We start from the raw sequence: 15,498 nt of genomic DNA on the forward strand, positions 1-15,498 counted from the left end.
GAGGGGGGAGGAGGGGAGGGGGGAGGGGAGGGGGGAGGAGGAGAGGGGAGGGGGGGGGGGGGGGGAGAGGGGAGGAGAGGAGAGGGGGGGGGAGGAGGGGGGAGGAGAGGGGTGGGGGGAGGGGAGAGGGGAGGGGAGGGGAGAGGTGGGCGGAGGGGAGAGGTGGGGGGGGGAGAGGGGAGGAGCTGGAGGAGAGGGAGGAGGGTGGGTGGGTGGGGGTAAAGGAGATGTGTGTTTTTGACATGTTTCTTGTGTGTGTGTGCGCACAGTGATGACCCATGGTACAGCCATCAGTCCTCTATACCGGGTCACCCTGAGTGATGGCTCTCCCCTCAGCGCTCAGACACGCTGCAAGTTCTGCTGCCCTCCCAAAACTGCCACTCAGCCCTTCATCCTGGGCATACACACTATCGACAGGTACACACACACATACACACACACACTATCGACAGGTACACACACACATACACACACACACTATCAACAGCTACACACATACACTATCGACAGGTACACACACACATACACACTATCGACAGCTACACACATACACTATCGACAGGTACACACACATACACACTATCGACAGCTACACACCTACACTATCGACAGCTACACACACACACACACTATCGACAGCTACACACACACACACACTATCGACAGCTACACGCACACACACACTATCAGCAGGTACACACTCCATCCCTCCCAGCTCATATTGTGTCTCTCTCCCTCCAGGGAACACAACACAGCTAGCTCTCAGGAACACACTACCCCCAGCCTTCCACTGGCCCAGGGCAGCCCAACCCAGCCCTCCCGCTCCCCTGCCCTCCCCCCGGGCAGCGAGACCAGCCAAGCCCCAGGCCTGCCCTCGGGCCTCCACCTCAACAATGGCAGCAGCTCCGCCCACGGACACGCCCCCGCCACGCCCACAGACTATCTTATACCCAATCGAATGTGCCCTCAGCAGGTCAACAGCCCCTCCCCCCTGGGGAGTCCAATCACAGCCGCCCCTACCTCCTTCATGTCTCCCAGACGGCCGCGTGCGAGCCCCGGTCTGGGAGGAAAGCCCTTCTCCCCCTCCACGCCCGGCCTCCACGCCCCGGCCAGAGCAGGGGCAGCGGGTGGAGGGGGCTGCCTCAGCAGGCAGCACTCTGGTGGGGACGGGGGAGCCGCAACGCCCATGAGCTTCTCGCTGCCCTCCCCTCTTCCCCAGAGACAGGCCAGCACCCCCACCTCCTCCCCCGCACGCCCCCCCCCCTGCCAAACCCCCCGAGGGGGGGAGGAGGGGACGGAGTCAAAGCCCCCACTACCTCTCTGCTGGGCAACCCCAAACTCAGCCAGCTCCTGGACACCAACGGGGCAAAGCCTAGCAACCACACTTCTCCTCCCCCCAACCCTCCCCCTCAATGCCCCTCCTCCCTCACCTCTCCTCCCCCCAACCCTCCCCCCCAGTGCCCCACCTCCCACAGCACCCTCACCGAACGCCACAAGATCCTCCACCGGCTGCTCCAGGACAGCGGCCCCAGCGAGGGGGGTCCGGAGACCGGGGGGGCCAGGAGGGATGTGGAGGTGAAGAAGGAACCCCAGCATGTTGCAGCGCCCCCTACGCCTGGCTCCAGGGAACCTCAGGATCACCAGCTGCTACGCTTCCTGCTGGATACGGACGAGAAGGACCTGGCCGACCTCCCGCCCCCCGCAGTGCTCAGCCTGCACACTATCAGGGTGAAGGCCAGGAGAGCCACAGGGGAGGGTCTCCCTGGGGGGGAGGGTCTCCCTGGGGGAGACGCCGTGCCTGGGGGAGACGCCTGGCCACAAGACACGGTACTGACAACCAGAACATGTTTACCTGGGTAGAGCTGGTGTTATGTTAGGTTCTAGGTAGAGCTGGTGTTATGGTAGGTTCTAGGTAGAGCTGGTGTTATGGTAGGTTGTAGGTAGAGCTGGTGTTATGGTAGGTTCTAGTTAGACCTGGTGTTATGGTAGGTTGTAGGTAGAGCTGGTGTTATGGTAGGTTCTAGGTAGAGCATTTAAGAACCAAATGGTTATATAGAGAAAAAATGCAACCTTCAAACCTATATCAATTTTTTGACTTTTATAAACAAAAAAAAACAAAAAATGGATTGTATTTTTCACACCCAACACGTCATAAAAACGTTTCAAATGTATTTTTAGGTATATTTGATGTACAACTTCTTTTCATTTTTTTCCTTTTAAGCTTTCAAAAGGTTTTAGGGGCTAGGGTTTGTAACTAACTAACCCTAACTAAAAAAATATATACAAATTACTTTTTTCACACACGACACAAACGTTTCAAGTTCTTTTGAATTTTTTTTTTCAACCTTTGGAAAACTTTACAAACTTCACACAGTGTGAAGGGAGAGGAGAGAGAGAAATCATGCCATCAAATACAGATTACAACCAAAGTAACAAGCCTTGCTTGAACATTTAAGAAGTACTGTTTTTCTGCTAAATGTCACTAATGACACAAATGATATTTCTGGTATCAGTACCCTTGACTTTCGCAAATGAATTGGAACTGTTTCGAGGCAATGATCAAGAAGCGAATTGCCTGTAGTGTGAAAACAACTTCATCTCACACGTCCGTTTGTTTGGTTTTTGGAATATAAAGCCTGATTATACAGTACCAGTCAAAAGTTTGGAAACGTCTCCAAACTGGTACTGTAGATATTCTTTTAGGGGGGTGGGAGGTCCTCATCAATGATGCAAACGTTTTTTCATACATAGGTCCTCCAGGAAGGTGTCCAACTTTCCTCCTGGAACTTTTAAGTGTTTGCTCCAACACTAGACTAGCCCACCTGATCCTCTCTCTCTCTCCTAGTTCTCCAGTGACCTGGACCCTCTGTTCCAGCTGCTGCCCCCCCTCAGGGGCCTCCCGGGGGACCAGCAGAGCGGCGAGGAGGCCGGGGACCCCCAGATCCAGACACAACCTCAGCTCCAGTCCCCCTCACAACCTCAGCTCCAGTCCCCCTCACAACCTCAGCTCCAGTCCCCCTCACAACCTCAGCTCCAGTCTCCCTCACAACCTCAGCTCCAGTCCCCCACACAACCTCAGCTCCAGTCCCCCTCACAACCTCAGCTCCAGTCCCCCTCACAACCTCAGCTCCAGTCCCCCTCACAACCTCAGCTCCAGTCCCCCTCACAACCTCAGCTCCAGTCCCCCTCACAACCTCAGCTCCAGTCCCCCACACAACCTCAGCTCCAGTCCCCCTCACAACCTCAGCTCCAGTCCCCCTCACAACCTCAGCTCCAGTCCCCCTCACAACCTCAGCTCCAGTCCCCCTCACAACCTCAGCTCCAGTCCCCCTCACAACCTCAGCTCCAGTCCCCCACACAACCTCAGCTCCAGTCCCCCTCACAACCTCAGCTCCAGTCCCCCTCACAACCTCAGCTCCAGTCCCCCTCACAGCCTCAGCTCCAATCCCCCTCACAATCTCAGCGCCAGTCCCCCTCACAATCTCAGCGCCAGTCCCCTGTCTCCCAGCTCCATTTACAGTCACCCACCCAGTCCCAGGTCAAGATTCAGTCACCCTCCCAACCCCAGTCTCAGCCTCAGCCCAACAAAGAGATAATTCCCAGGACCGTCACCATTAAGCAGGAGTCCCCTAGAACCCCGGTCCGAGGTACGTTCCTACCGCCAGGTCGGGGGTTGCTGGGTCAGGCAGGGAGGCACCCCAATCTCTGCTTCTTCCTGTGTAACAGCGAACTGTTCCCTGACCTGTCTCACTTCCTGTCTGTTGTGTGTGCGTGTCTGCATGCGTGTGTGTTCCAGGGCTCAGTGATGGAAGCCCGGCCTCCGCCTGCAGTCTGCACCTCCAGTCTCCCTTTGATGTCTGCAGCACCAACACCCAGGACCAGACCCCAGGTCAGCCTCCCAGAGAGAGCTCAAGTCCCTGCCAAGACCCTGCCAGCGCAGTGCGCCCCCAGCGCAGTGCCCCCCTAGCGCAGTGCCCCCCCAGCGCAGTGCGCCCCCCCCAGCGCAGTGCGCCCCCCCAGCGCAGTGCCCCCCCAGCGCAGTGCGCCCCCCCAGCGCAGTGCCCCTCCCAGCGCAGTGCGCCCCCCCCAGCGCAGTGCGCCCCCCCAGCGCAGTGCACCCCCCCAGCGCAGTGCCCCTCCCAGTGCAGTGCGCCCCCCCAGCGCAGTGCGACCCCAGCGCAGTGCGCCCCCAGCGCAGTACGCCCCCCCAGCGCAGTGCGTCAGACTAATAAACGAATCTCAGAGAGTTTCTGATACGTGAAGTAATAAGAATAATGATGATGCGTTGTATTTATAGTGCTGATATCATTATTAAGGCCATCTCAGGGTGCCTACAATCATAACATAACAGTCAAGCAGGAAATAAATAGTATTAAACAAACAGATACAAACATATGTATCCACACTGTATATTAGTGTGAGGGTTTCCCCATTTAGAGATGTCTGTACTGGAGCCTCTCTTACCTCACTGTTCTCCTCTCTCTCTCCTCTCTCTCCCCTCTCTCTCCCCTCCCTATCCCCACTCTTCTCTCTCCCTCTCTCTCTCCCCTCTCTCCTCTCTCTCCCCTCTCTCTACCATCTCTCTCTCCCCTCTCTCTCTCTCTCTCTCTCTCTCTCTCTCTCCCCTCTCTGTCCTTTTTGTCCTCTTTCTCCTCTCTCCCCTCTTTCACTTCTCTCTCTCTCTCCAGGGCTGGCTGAGACGGAGAATACAGACTTGGTTGGGTCTCAGTTCCAGCCTCTACCTCTGATGGAGCCTGTGCCCTTTGAGTCTGGTGTGGGAGACCCTGTACACGGCCCGCTGTCGTCACCCCAGGAGTGAGTCTGTCACGCACCAAACACAGGCACACTAGTACTGTACACACGCACATACTCCTTCACGTCCACTCATGTGCTGGGTGCCAAGTTCTTCAGCCTTGCTGTCCACACACATACAGACACGCACAAATACACAAAAAGGTTTGTAATTTCTCTGCGTGTGTCTGGTGTGTGTGTGTCTGGTCCCTGTGTGTGTGTGTGTGTGTGTGTGAACAGGCAAGGCGCATGCCCCCTGGATGAGCTGCTGTGCCCACCCACCACCCCTGAGGGCCGCAGCGATGAGAAGGCTCTCCTGGAGCAGCTGCTCTGCTTCCTCAGCCGAGACGAGAGTCAGCTGGCCGAGTTGGACCGAGCCCTGGGGATAGACAAGCTGGTCCAGGTGAGGAGGGGGAGGAGCCCTGGGGATAGACAAGCTGGTCCAGGTGAGGAGGGGGAGGAGCCCTGGGGATAGACAAGCTGGTCCAGGTGAGGAGGGGGGGAGGAGAGATAGAGAGATGGATGGATTGATGAATAGAGAGAAATTTGGATGGAGAGGAGATGTTTTCATGCAGCTAGTTCCCAGCATGTGCAGGCTGTAAACCAGGCTTGACCAGGATCAACACTTTCATAGAACTTTAGTTGACAGTTTTCTGAGTAAAGTAAGATATTATTGAATAACTTCTTATTCAATATCCATATCTGTTATTCAGAGCTTCTCTTCTCTCTTCAGGGTCTGCAGTGTTAACTATTTAACGCCCTCCTCTCTCTCCCCTCCTCTCTCTCCCCTCCTCTCTCCTTCCCTCCTCTCTCTCCCCTCCTCTCTCTCCCCTCCTCTCTCCTTCCCTCCTCTCTCTCCCCTCCTCTCTCTCCCCTCCTTCCTCTCCTCTCTCCCCTCCTCTCTCTCCCCTCCTCTCTCTCCCCTCCTCTCTCCTTCCCTTCCACAGGGTGGCTGTTTTGACCCTGTGCCCTCCCGTTTCCCCCCCCAGCCCGCCGCTGCTACCTCCGTCATCCTGGACCCCAAACTGCCCAGCTACCCCGGCCAGTTCCCCCCCGGCTCTGCAGCCTCCTGTCCCCAGGAGGTGGGGGGCCCAGTCACAGCCTTTGGGGGCCCTCGGGGGGCCTTCCCGGGGGGGCTAAGGCCAGGCGTGGCCAGAGCTCCAGGCGTGGCCGGAGCAATGAGGCTTCCTCCCAACCAGCTGAGACTGCAGCTGCAGCAGAGGCTACAGGGCCCCCAGCAGGTATGGAGAAGACCTACAGGGCCCTGCCTCGACCTCCCTGTCTCTACCTCCCTGCCTCGGCCTCCCTGCCTCGGCCTCCCTGTCTCTACCTCCCTGCCTCGGCCTCCCTGCCTCTCTATCCTCAGATGTCCTTGTTTCCTATCCTCATTTTTCTTTCCTTTCTTGGAATTGATCCTTTCTTTCTCAGCAGATTTCCTCCTTCGTCTCTCACCTCAGCCTTCCTCTCCTCCTCTCTGATGTCTCCCTCCTTCATCATTCTTATCTCTGTCCTCTAGTCCTCCACTCATCTATCAGCAGCCTGACTCACACTCTTTCTCTCCCTCTCTCCCTCTTTCCCTCGCTCTCTCTCAGCTGCAGAGTAGACTAGCAGCTATGGGCCAGTTTCCAGGGGGAACGCACGTTGCCATGGGGATGCGTCAGGGATTGCCACAGCCTCAAATGCCCTCTCAAGTGAGTCACACACACACTTCCCACACTGTGTTATTTCTGGGGCTTTCTTTCTTGCTCAGTTTATTATGAAGCTGTGAAAGTAAAACACCTTTATTCCTTCTACTCCTCCCCCCCCCCCCCCCCACTCCAGCCTCCCCTGAACGCCCAGATGATGGCCCAGAGGCAGAGGGAGCTGTACAGCCTTCAGCACCGCCAGCGCCAACTGCTCCAGCAGAAGGTCCTGATGATGAGAGGCCTGGGGGGGCCGGGGGCCTGCCTGGTGGGGCCGGGGGCCCAGAAGCCCCCTCCCCAGAGCCAGTCTCAGCAGTTCAGCTTCTCTCCAGGCTACAGCCCCCTGCCGGGGAACCCCCCCACCTCGCCCAGCCACTTCAGCATGGGGGGAGGCCTGGACCCCAAGGGGCCTGGGAGGGGAGCGCTTGGGCCCCTGATGGGCCAGGGGGACCTCGGGGGCCCTGGGGACAGCTCAGCAGTGCAGCAGGGGCTCCTCCAACAGTTTGGGGGTTAGTCACATCCCTTTTTTAGCTGCGTGTGTGTGTGTGTTTCATGACTGTGTGTGTGTGTGTGTTTCACGACTGTGTGTGTGTGTGTGTTTCACGACTGTGTGTGTGTGTTTCATGACTGTGTGTGTGTGTTGCAGGGATGATCCAGAAGCAGGAATGTTCATTCCCCTCAGAGCTCAGCCCCACCAGTCCCCTCCTCTCTCCTCACAACTCACACTCCCAGAGTCCCCAGCTGCAGCAGGCCCCGCCCCCTCCTGGGTACCAGTCAGCTGACATGAAGAGCTGGCAGCAGGCTGGCTTAGGCAACAGGTCAGACACACACACATATACACATATGAGTCAGATGGCTGAGCGGTGTGGGAGTCGGGCTAGTAATCAGAAGGTTGCCGGATCGATTCCCCGCCGTGCCAAATGACGTTGTGTCCTTGGGCAAGGCACTTCACCCTACTTGTCTCGGGGGGAATGTCCCTGTACTTACTGTAAGTCGCTCTGGATAAGAGCGTCTACTAAATGACTAAATGTAATATATACATACACATATGATACACACACACACACACAGACATACAAACACACATTTAGATTGAGGTAATAATAACAAAACCTGTATGTGTGTGTGTTTTATGACTGTGTGTGTTTGTGTGTGTATGTGTTCCCTGGTCCAGCTTGTTCAGCACAGCAGGTCAGGGTTTTGGCCAGCAGGGGGTGTACAACAACATGAGCATCACCGTGGCGATGGCTGGCTCCTCCGGGGCCATCAGCTCCCTACCTCCAATGGGTCCGCCCGTCGCCATGGGCAACAGTAACCTCGGCAACGTCGGCTCGATGTGCGGCGACCAGCAGGTGAGGTTCTACTCCCCCCCCCCCATAACCCCCCCCCCCCTCCCCAGTCTTCTCTACGTCACCAGAAGTGTCTCGCAACATAAACACACAGTGTATGACCCCCCCCTCCCAGGTGCAGCAGCTGCAGGTGTTTGCTGACGTCCAGTGTACCGTCAACCTGGTGGGCAGTGAATCCTACCTGGCCCAGCAGGGGGCCCTGGCCCCCCAGAAGTCCCCCCTGGTGCCCCAGAGTGGCCAGGCCCAGCAGAAGAGCCTGCTGCAGCAGCTGCTGACAGAGTAACCCCCCGCCCCCCGTTCCCCCGCCACCTTTACCTCTCTGCCTCTCTCTGGTTCTTGTCTGGTCTGGTGGGCTGAGGACTGTCTGGCCCAGCCTCTGGTTCTCACTGCTGGTAACCTTCTTTAGAACTCAGAAGTCCAATTCCTGGTTCGGGGGAATTGTCACGTTCTGGATTTGCCAAGTCGTCGCCGCCGCCACCGTCATCTAATCAGGACCGACTGACCTCGTCTGTTTCTGATTGGCCGGTTCCGTCAGGTCGCCGCAGTGCATCCTGGGAGAGCGTGCAGCTGGGGTCAGCTCCGGGGGTTGCCTATCTCTCCCACAGGGCGGGCGTCGTCCTTGTTGTTGTCAGGACAACGTTGTGGGATTGTTAGGGTTGCGACCTCTGCAATGGGATAGCTCAGTTTCAGCTGGCTCTGTGACTGGCTGGCTCTCTCTGCTGCAGTGCCTGATGGGAGTTTGAGTTTCAAAACTCTTCTTCTACTCTTGTTTTTTTTGTTTATGTTGTCGTTGTTGATCTCTGCTGTGGCCGTGGGCCGGGCCTGGACACGGGGGTGGGGCATGGGGGCGGGGCATGGGGGCGGGGGGCGGGGCATGGTGGCCGGCCGGCAGGCAGGATGCTGCTCATGTCTTTCACCGAGCGACTTGCTCCAACTCAACTACACCTGGCTGTCTCACCTGGCTGTCTCACCTGGCTGTCTCACCTGGCTGTCTCACCTGGCTGTCTCAGTCACGTTCCTCTCAGCAGCTGTGAAGAGGAGCCCTTTCAGGATCCCTCCTCCTCCTCTCTTCTCCTCCACCTCTGGCCTATCAGTGTTGTTAAGCCTCATGCATCGTGCAGGCAGGTAGTATTGTCCAGCACAGACAGACGTTGGGATGTCTTCACTCTTATTCAACAGCAACTCAGTCTATACATTGTGATTCAATGCAGGTTCTTTTTGTTTTTCCTTATTTTTTATTTTTTATTCAAGAGTCTAATAATATCAGTTCTGATGTTTCACATCATGGACATGTAACACTGCTAAAATGTAACGTTGTTGTATTGGGATAGCTCTGTCTTCTTCTGTAAATGTGAAAAAAAGATAGATTTTCTAAAAGGCTAGCTCATGCTTAGCTGTATGGTATCATATTGAATGTCTAAACAACCTCTCCCCCCTCTAAATTCCCTTCTAACACACAAGCCTGTGTTAGGGTTACACTACACACCACCAGTCGCTAACACACAGGACTCCCTGGCTGTAATACAGGAGGGGGGATATTTCATGGAGGATTTCATCAGCATGTTTTCTCTCCTTCATTTCCCCGACTGTGACGATGACAAAGATGAGGTCACTCCACTGGCCACACCCCTCAGCTCTTATTGGCTGCTCATGTGACTACTGTTGTCCAGTCAGACACTGTGGCCCGTTCCAAACCAAACTCTGGGCTCTCCGCTCCCAGCCGCCTTGAGGTCAAATCACAAGATGAGATGGGTGTGCAACCAATTACGGGCAGATGTCTCCTACTTGGCCTGTGATTGGCTGGATGAAATGTTGGCCATATTGCTTTTACCTGTCCAATCCTGTGAGAGCTTGGTAGGTGTGTGTTGGGGGAGAAAGACTTGGGAGTTTGGTTTTGGACGAGGCATGTCTCATTCACACACCTGTGTTGATGCTCACTAGAACCCCGACTGCAGTACACACTACAGCAGCTCCCAGCCCAGACAGGTCCACTAGGGAGGGGTGGAGAGGGGTGGAGAGGGGTAGGGGTGTGGGGAGTTGTCACAGATCGCAGCAAGCAGGAACAAAGTTCAGTGATAGAAGACTGCAAATCAAGAGGCTGGTTCAAATCTTTCCTGTGTACAGCAGAACTCCCTAACATGGTTTGTGAATCTTTTTGTGTCCGGTTGAAATCCTGCCCTGTATGCGTTTGTTTAGAAGGCCAACAGTGGTTCAGCCATCCTAACCATCCACCCAGGGGTCCTGGTCGACAGACAGGCAACTCCTCCAGACCCCAGCTGGCTTCAAGCTGCTCTCGCAACACAACTGCAAACCAATACCAATTGGAAGACTTTGATTAAAACGATATTGACAATGACAAAAAGCTAGTCATATTTCTCACCAAGTTAAGTTTCAGTTTTTTAGTGTCCATTCAGAGTGTTTGGGTTTAGCAGTGGCTGGCCTGCTGTCTGGGACAGGAAGCAACAGGACAGAACACAAGCAGACAGGATGTACGGGGGACATGTGGCGGTGTGTGTTTACATGTGGACAACCCTCACCAACACACACACCATATGGTGTGATACCTCTGATAGGACACACACACCATCTGGTCTGAATACCTCTGATAGGACAACTTGATCTTTTTGTGGATGCTTTCTCCTCACCATTTAAAAGACTTTCCTGTATACAGTAGCTCGATGGTCATAGTGTGAAACCAAGACAAAAATGCAGATGTTTGAATCACAACGTTTCAGTGTGAACAGTGGTTGTCTTGGACATGATATATGCCAAATACAAAGCACCATTTACACAGTGTGCATTGAAACATTTCAGACATTCTTTTATGCAAGTGCTGCTCATAGACAAGACCCCTAGTCTCCTCAATACAGGTACAAGGTCAATAATCCTAACTGGTTAAAACATGTATATAACAGACAATGTGAATATGTATTTGTTCAGAATCAACAAAAATGTAGTGCTCCAAGGTTGTGGTAATAAGTACTCACTTCCATTTTTATTTTATTGTCAATATATATATGAGAGTGATTAATACTGTATATTATGTCTTGATTTGATTTCTTCTACTTTTCTTGTTCTTCTGTTGTAGATGCCTGCATGTGACCTGTAGGTGTCACAGCTCTGTATGATAGAGGGGTCACATGACTTGTAGGTGTCACAGCTCTGTATGATAGAGGGGTCACATGACCTGTAGGTGTCACAGCTCTGTATAAGAGAGAGGGTCACGTGACCTGTAGGTGTCACAGCTCTGTATAAGAGAGGGGGTCATGTGACCTGTAGGTGTCAATGCTCTGTATGAGAGAGGGGTCATGTGACCTGTAGGTGTCACAGCTCTGTATGAGAGACAGGGTCATGTGACCTGTAGGTGTCACAGCTCTGTATGAGAGAGGGGGTCACGTGACCTGTAGGTGTCACAGCTCTGTATGAGAGAGGGGTCATGTGACCTGTAGGTGTCACAGCTCTGTATGAGAGAGGGGGTCACGTGACCTGTAGGTGTCACAGCTCTGTATGAGAGAGGGGTCATGTGACTTGTAGGTGTCACAGCTCTGTATGAGAGAGGGGTCATGTGACCTGTAGGTGTCACAGCTCTGTATGAGAGAGAGGGTTAGCGACTGCTGAATGTGATTTTACTGAGAGACACAGTGTGGACTGGCTTTTGTACGGGTTAATTTTAAAAAGGCCATATTATTTAATTTCTCTGTTGTCAAAAAGTTTAAACAGATCTTGGGGAAAGTGGAACCTGTGTTTTTGTGAAGCATTGCCTTGTCCTACTAATATATGTAAGTGGGGTTTTAGATTGCCTGATATAGTTGTATTGCTTTGTCTGAAGTAATGACCAAAGTTTCAAACGTTTAATCCATATCATATGCAAGATGTACAGTATTCAATTGGACAGAACAATTGCTCAGCTCCCTTGAATGAACCGCTCCCTTACAGCGCTGGTATGAATCACTATTAACAAGAGACGCACTCTGTAGGCCCTACTTCACTGCTACAGTTTGTACTTGTTCATCGCTACTATCTTTGGAGTTCGCTTCCCAAAGGGCGATCTGTCAGACGCCTTCGCTGTTGCCATGACTCCCAGACTGCAAACGGCTCGTCTCTGTTTACAGGAAGTTATAATCCCGTCAACAGACAATATCGCTATGCACCTTATAGAAGAGCATGTATCCATACTACTAAAGGTATTATCCAGATAGAGTAGAAGTTCAGATTAAGAAATCACCACCGGGTAATTTAGGCATACGTTTTTTTCCCGTTTTTTCAACCCCCCCCCTTCGAAGCTTTTAACGGAGTCTCACAGACGACGAATAATAGTGCCATTTATTTAGCCTAATACTTTATACCAAATTTGAGGTGCCTCTTGTGTGTATTTTATGCATAGAGGGTTGCCCCTCGCTGTTTCGTAATAATATTCTTATTGAGGATTTTCTTGTCTTTACCTTTATAAAAAAAAAAAAAACACATTTGTTGAATTGTACATGTTTTCTATTAGAAAGTTGAATTAATCCAGGAATTTGCAAGAAATACAATCTAGTTTTGCACTTTATACCAGATTTACTTAGAGGAACGAGGCCATTTGAATACCTAAGTTTAAATCAGATTACTATTTGGAAACCGAGAGGAATCCCCCTGAATGTATTGGAATGTAGGTAATCCTCGAATTTCTCAGGTTCTTTATAAAGAACTTGGTAGTATTTTCCCATTTAAATGACAGAGCAAATAGTGATTCCATCCTATGTGTTGCCTGGGCCTGCCACTAGTTTAAACTATGCCTATCCTCTTCAGGTAAACCCTTGTCCTGGCCTTAGCCATGCTAACTGCACCCTAGTCACACCCTTCAGCTTAAACCTGTTCAAAACATTCCTCTGCTGTGGTTAGTCCCCTCTCCCTCCCTCCCACCGTCCTTTCCTAGTCTGAGTCTGGTGCAGAGCTGTGACGATTCAACACCAATGGACCCATCAACACCAATTTGTCATTTGCAGACCGCTCGGTGCTCCCCTTGGTCTAATGGTAGTCCCTCTGGCTTGCAGACCCGGGTGCGATCCCCACATTACTTGTTACGTTTGGAGTCCCTGTTATAGAGCAGACTTGTGTGTTTTCACCCCCCTGTCCCCTACTGCCATGTCCCACCTGACAGCAGACTGCTTACTCAGCCCGTCCCAGACTCAGCCCCTCCTCCCAGACTCAGCCCCTCCTCCCGGACTCAGCCCCTCCTCCCAGACTCAGCCCCTCCCAGACTCAGCCCCTCCCCTCCCAGACTGTTTGCTGATGTGTTTGTAAAGTAACTTAAGTGCTGCCTTATTGACTGAACTTGGTGGATCTCGCCACTTGCTGGGCAATGACTTCACTCTGGCTCAACAACCAGGTTCCACTTTCTCCCCTGTAAAATTAATATAAATAAATATAAATATATATATATTATACATTTTACTCATTTTTGTCCGGTTTTGTATATCCTTCTTGTGTAAAACTATGTTTGTAGAGAGGCATCTAATGGAGCAGCTGTGGAACTATAATGATTGAGGGTTTATCTGGGATGAACGTATGCATGTTTCTGTGTCCAGGTCCCCTACCTTTCCTAGGATGACAACTGTACAGGAAGTCACAGACAGGAAGTCACAGACAATCACACTCAGGCTGGGCCAGCACCACAGGAAGTACCCTGCAGGCTGAAAAACAAAACAAACATCTTTTTTTTTTTTTTTTGCATCTACTGAAACAGTCTTATGTGTCCATGTTAACGTCCCAAGCTGCTCTGACTGGGATACAGTTTACCCAGTTCTCCGATCACACACACACCCCGTGTGCTCTGTTGCTTACCCCAAAGTGAGGATGCTGACGAAGTCGACCTTGAAGCAAATGATGCTTCGACTAACTAATCTATAACATCCATGAATGTGAGAATGCACCACATTGCAATAAAAGCACCATTCTAAACTAACCTTCTGGGTGATTGTTGGTGTCATTTTTCCTTCAACTTTGTTGTTTTGTTTCACTTTTTTGTTTCACGGTTTGTTTAAACTAGGATAACCATGTACTGGGAAAGACTTGAGCTGCAACTACAGAATGACATGCATGACAATAGATGAACATCACAAACTAAATGTCATGTTTTTATTACCCCACTGTCTCAAGGACTGTGTCACACGAGTGATGAATCTCATGGCTCATATTTGTCATGTTAATTCATACTTCAATGTATTCACAAGTACATGATACTTATTAACATGTAAATTATTCTTATTGACATGTCCAGTGGACCCAATGCAGAGGCACATTAAGGATCTAAGACGTTGATGTGATCTCTGGGGATACCAGCCATCTTAAATAGATCCGTTTTTCACTCGTCTGTGAGGGCTTTGTCCTCTCTCCCCACACACACACTCCTTGACCCCTCCAGCTCCTTCAAGGCCCAGGTACAGGTCCTCCATTACGGTTTCCCGGGGTCATTTGAACAGTTTGAACTTGCGCAGGAGAGGGTGCACGGTGTCTTTAGGGTACGGCTTCAGAGCCAGGCAGGTCGGCACGTTCTCCGGCTGCTCGATCCATAACTTGTGAGCCACGCCCTTTTCCGTCAGGGTGTCCGCGAGGATGGAGAGAGAGGCCTGGTCTGGAGCCTGACAAACACAAACACACTCTTGAAGAGAAACACCTTCACAAACATATCAATGGCTGCTCATCATCACAGAGAAACACGTTGAATGACAAGCAAAGGGTATGTGCCAAAACAATCAATCGGTAATGCGATTCACTGTTAAGACTGATTTCTGTTCAAACTAAGAGGACTCTTGAAGCGGTTTCATCAATCATTTTTTAAGCTACCCTGAAATCTTGGTCGACACAAAAAGGAGCCAAACTTAACGAGAATTGAAAAGTGAACCCAACGACCCAACAACAGTTCACTGAATTTTTCCACCCACGTGCTTCCAGGGCAACGATGCCGCAGCACCAACTCTGCTTCCACTTGGTTGAACTAGACTCTACAACTGGCGTAGTAACTGTCGGCTTTAATTAATAAAATATCGAATTTTACCCCACCATTCGGACAAGACAGTAGCTACCTGAAGCACTACTTTGTGCATGGTGTCTAGTTCTGCCAAGTATTCTTGCGTGTCGGGATCGTTGTAGTTGAGGTGTATTGCAGCGGTGGCAGCATGGCAGGCTTGCGTTATAACCGCTCCTAAAGGCCAGGCCAGCGTGTGGACCAGGTCAGACCGTACTACGACGTACTGGACAAGCCGTCTGGGGGCTGCGGACCCCGACGTCGCCATTCTCAGATTAGTGTATTCTGGTTACAGTACGGAACCAAAAAAAATACAGGTTTGTTTACTTTCCGGTTTAAAGAGCCAAGCATCCAGTTTTCTACTAGCACTTCTGTGCCATCGTGTGGTCAAAAGGGGAACAGCGTCATTAAGACTAGCACTAGCAGTAGGCTACAATAAAATGGCAGGGGTATTTTGCAGTTTCCAAAGGCCTGGTTTAAACGTTAACCTCATACTAAGTAAGGAATCATTTATTTATATTGCATTCCTGCTACATTCTGTGTAATGCAGTGCTGATTGTGAATTTCCGGGGTTGGGCAGATTTTAGGTTTATTACCTGTTACAGCACTGCAAGTCTGTAGTAGCCTACTTAAAACATCATACATCGGGAAACACAGTGGTTGTGCATCG

At 51.8% G+C, this 15,498-nt stretch overlaps 2 protein-coding genes across 2 annotated transcripts; one reads left to right on the forward strand and one right to left on the reverse strand.

Annotated features, from left to right (window-relative positions):
* The first annotated feature begins 230 nt into the window (after positions 1-230).
* ncoa1 (nuclear receptor coactivator 1) lies at positions 231-12,379 on the forward strand. The gene is given in 13 exon segments (XM_047022403.1): positions 231-417; positions 742-1,283; positions 1,286-1,827; positions 2,846-3,647; positions 3,797-3,889; positions 4,689-4,815; positions 5,032-5,194; positions 5,781-6,032; positions 6,384-6,482; positions 6,613-6,982; positions 7,120-7,291; positions 7,648-7,825; positions 7,938-12,379. Coding segments are annotated over 13 exon segments (3,654 nt in total). The 5' UTR covers positions 231-271; the 3' UTR covers positions 8,106-12,379.
* Positions 12,380-13,925: 1,546 nt separating this feature from the next.
* Positions 13,926-15,153, reverse strand: ptrhd1 (peptidyl-tRNA hydrolase domain containing 1). The gene is made up of 2 exons (XM_047022408.1): positions 14,887-15,153; positions 13,926-14,442 (listed from the first exon to the last, which is right to left on the reverse strand). The coding sequence occupies exons 1-2, from the start codon at positions 15,094-15,096 to the stop codon at positions 14,272-14,274; spliced, it is 381 nt and encodes a 126-aa protein (XP_046878364.1). The 5' UTR covers positions 15,097-15,153; the 3' UTR covers positions 13,926-14,271.
* Positions 15,154-15,498: the final 345 nt, after the last annotated feature.

Source organism: Hypomesus transpacificus, chromosome 6 (assembly GCF_021917145.1).
Source record: "Hypomesus transpacificus isolate Combined female chromosome 6, fHypTra1, whole genome shotgun sequence".
Classification (NCBI taxonomy): domain Eukaryota; kingdom Metazoa; phylum Chordata; class Actinopteri; order Osmeriformes; family Osmeridae; genus Hypomesus; species Hypomesus transpacificus.

Bases quoted from the DNA above. Each gene is read 5' to 3' on its own strand.
- ptrhd1 (XM_047022408.1), bottom strand. From the start codon at position 15,096: ATGGCGACGTCGGGGTCCGCAGCCCCCAGACGGCTTGTCCAGTACGTC. The intron at 14,443-14,886 runs GTAGCTACTGTC...TGTGTTTGTCAG, and splicing joins TGCACAAAGTAGTGCTTCAG to GCTCCAGACCAGGCCTCTCT.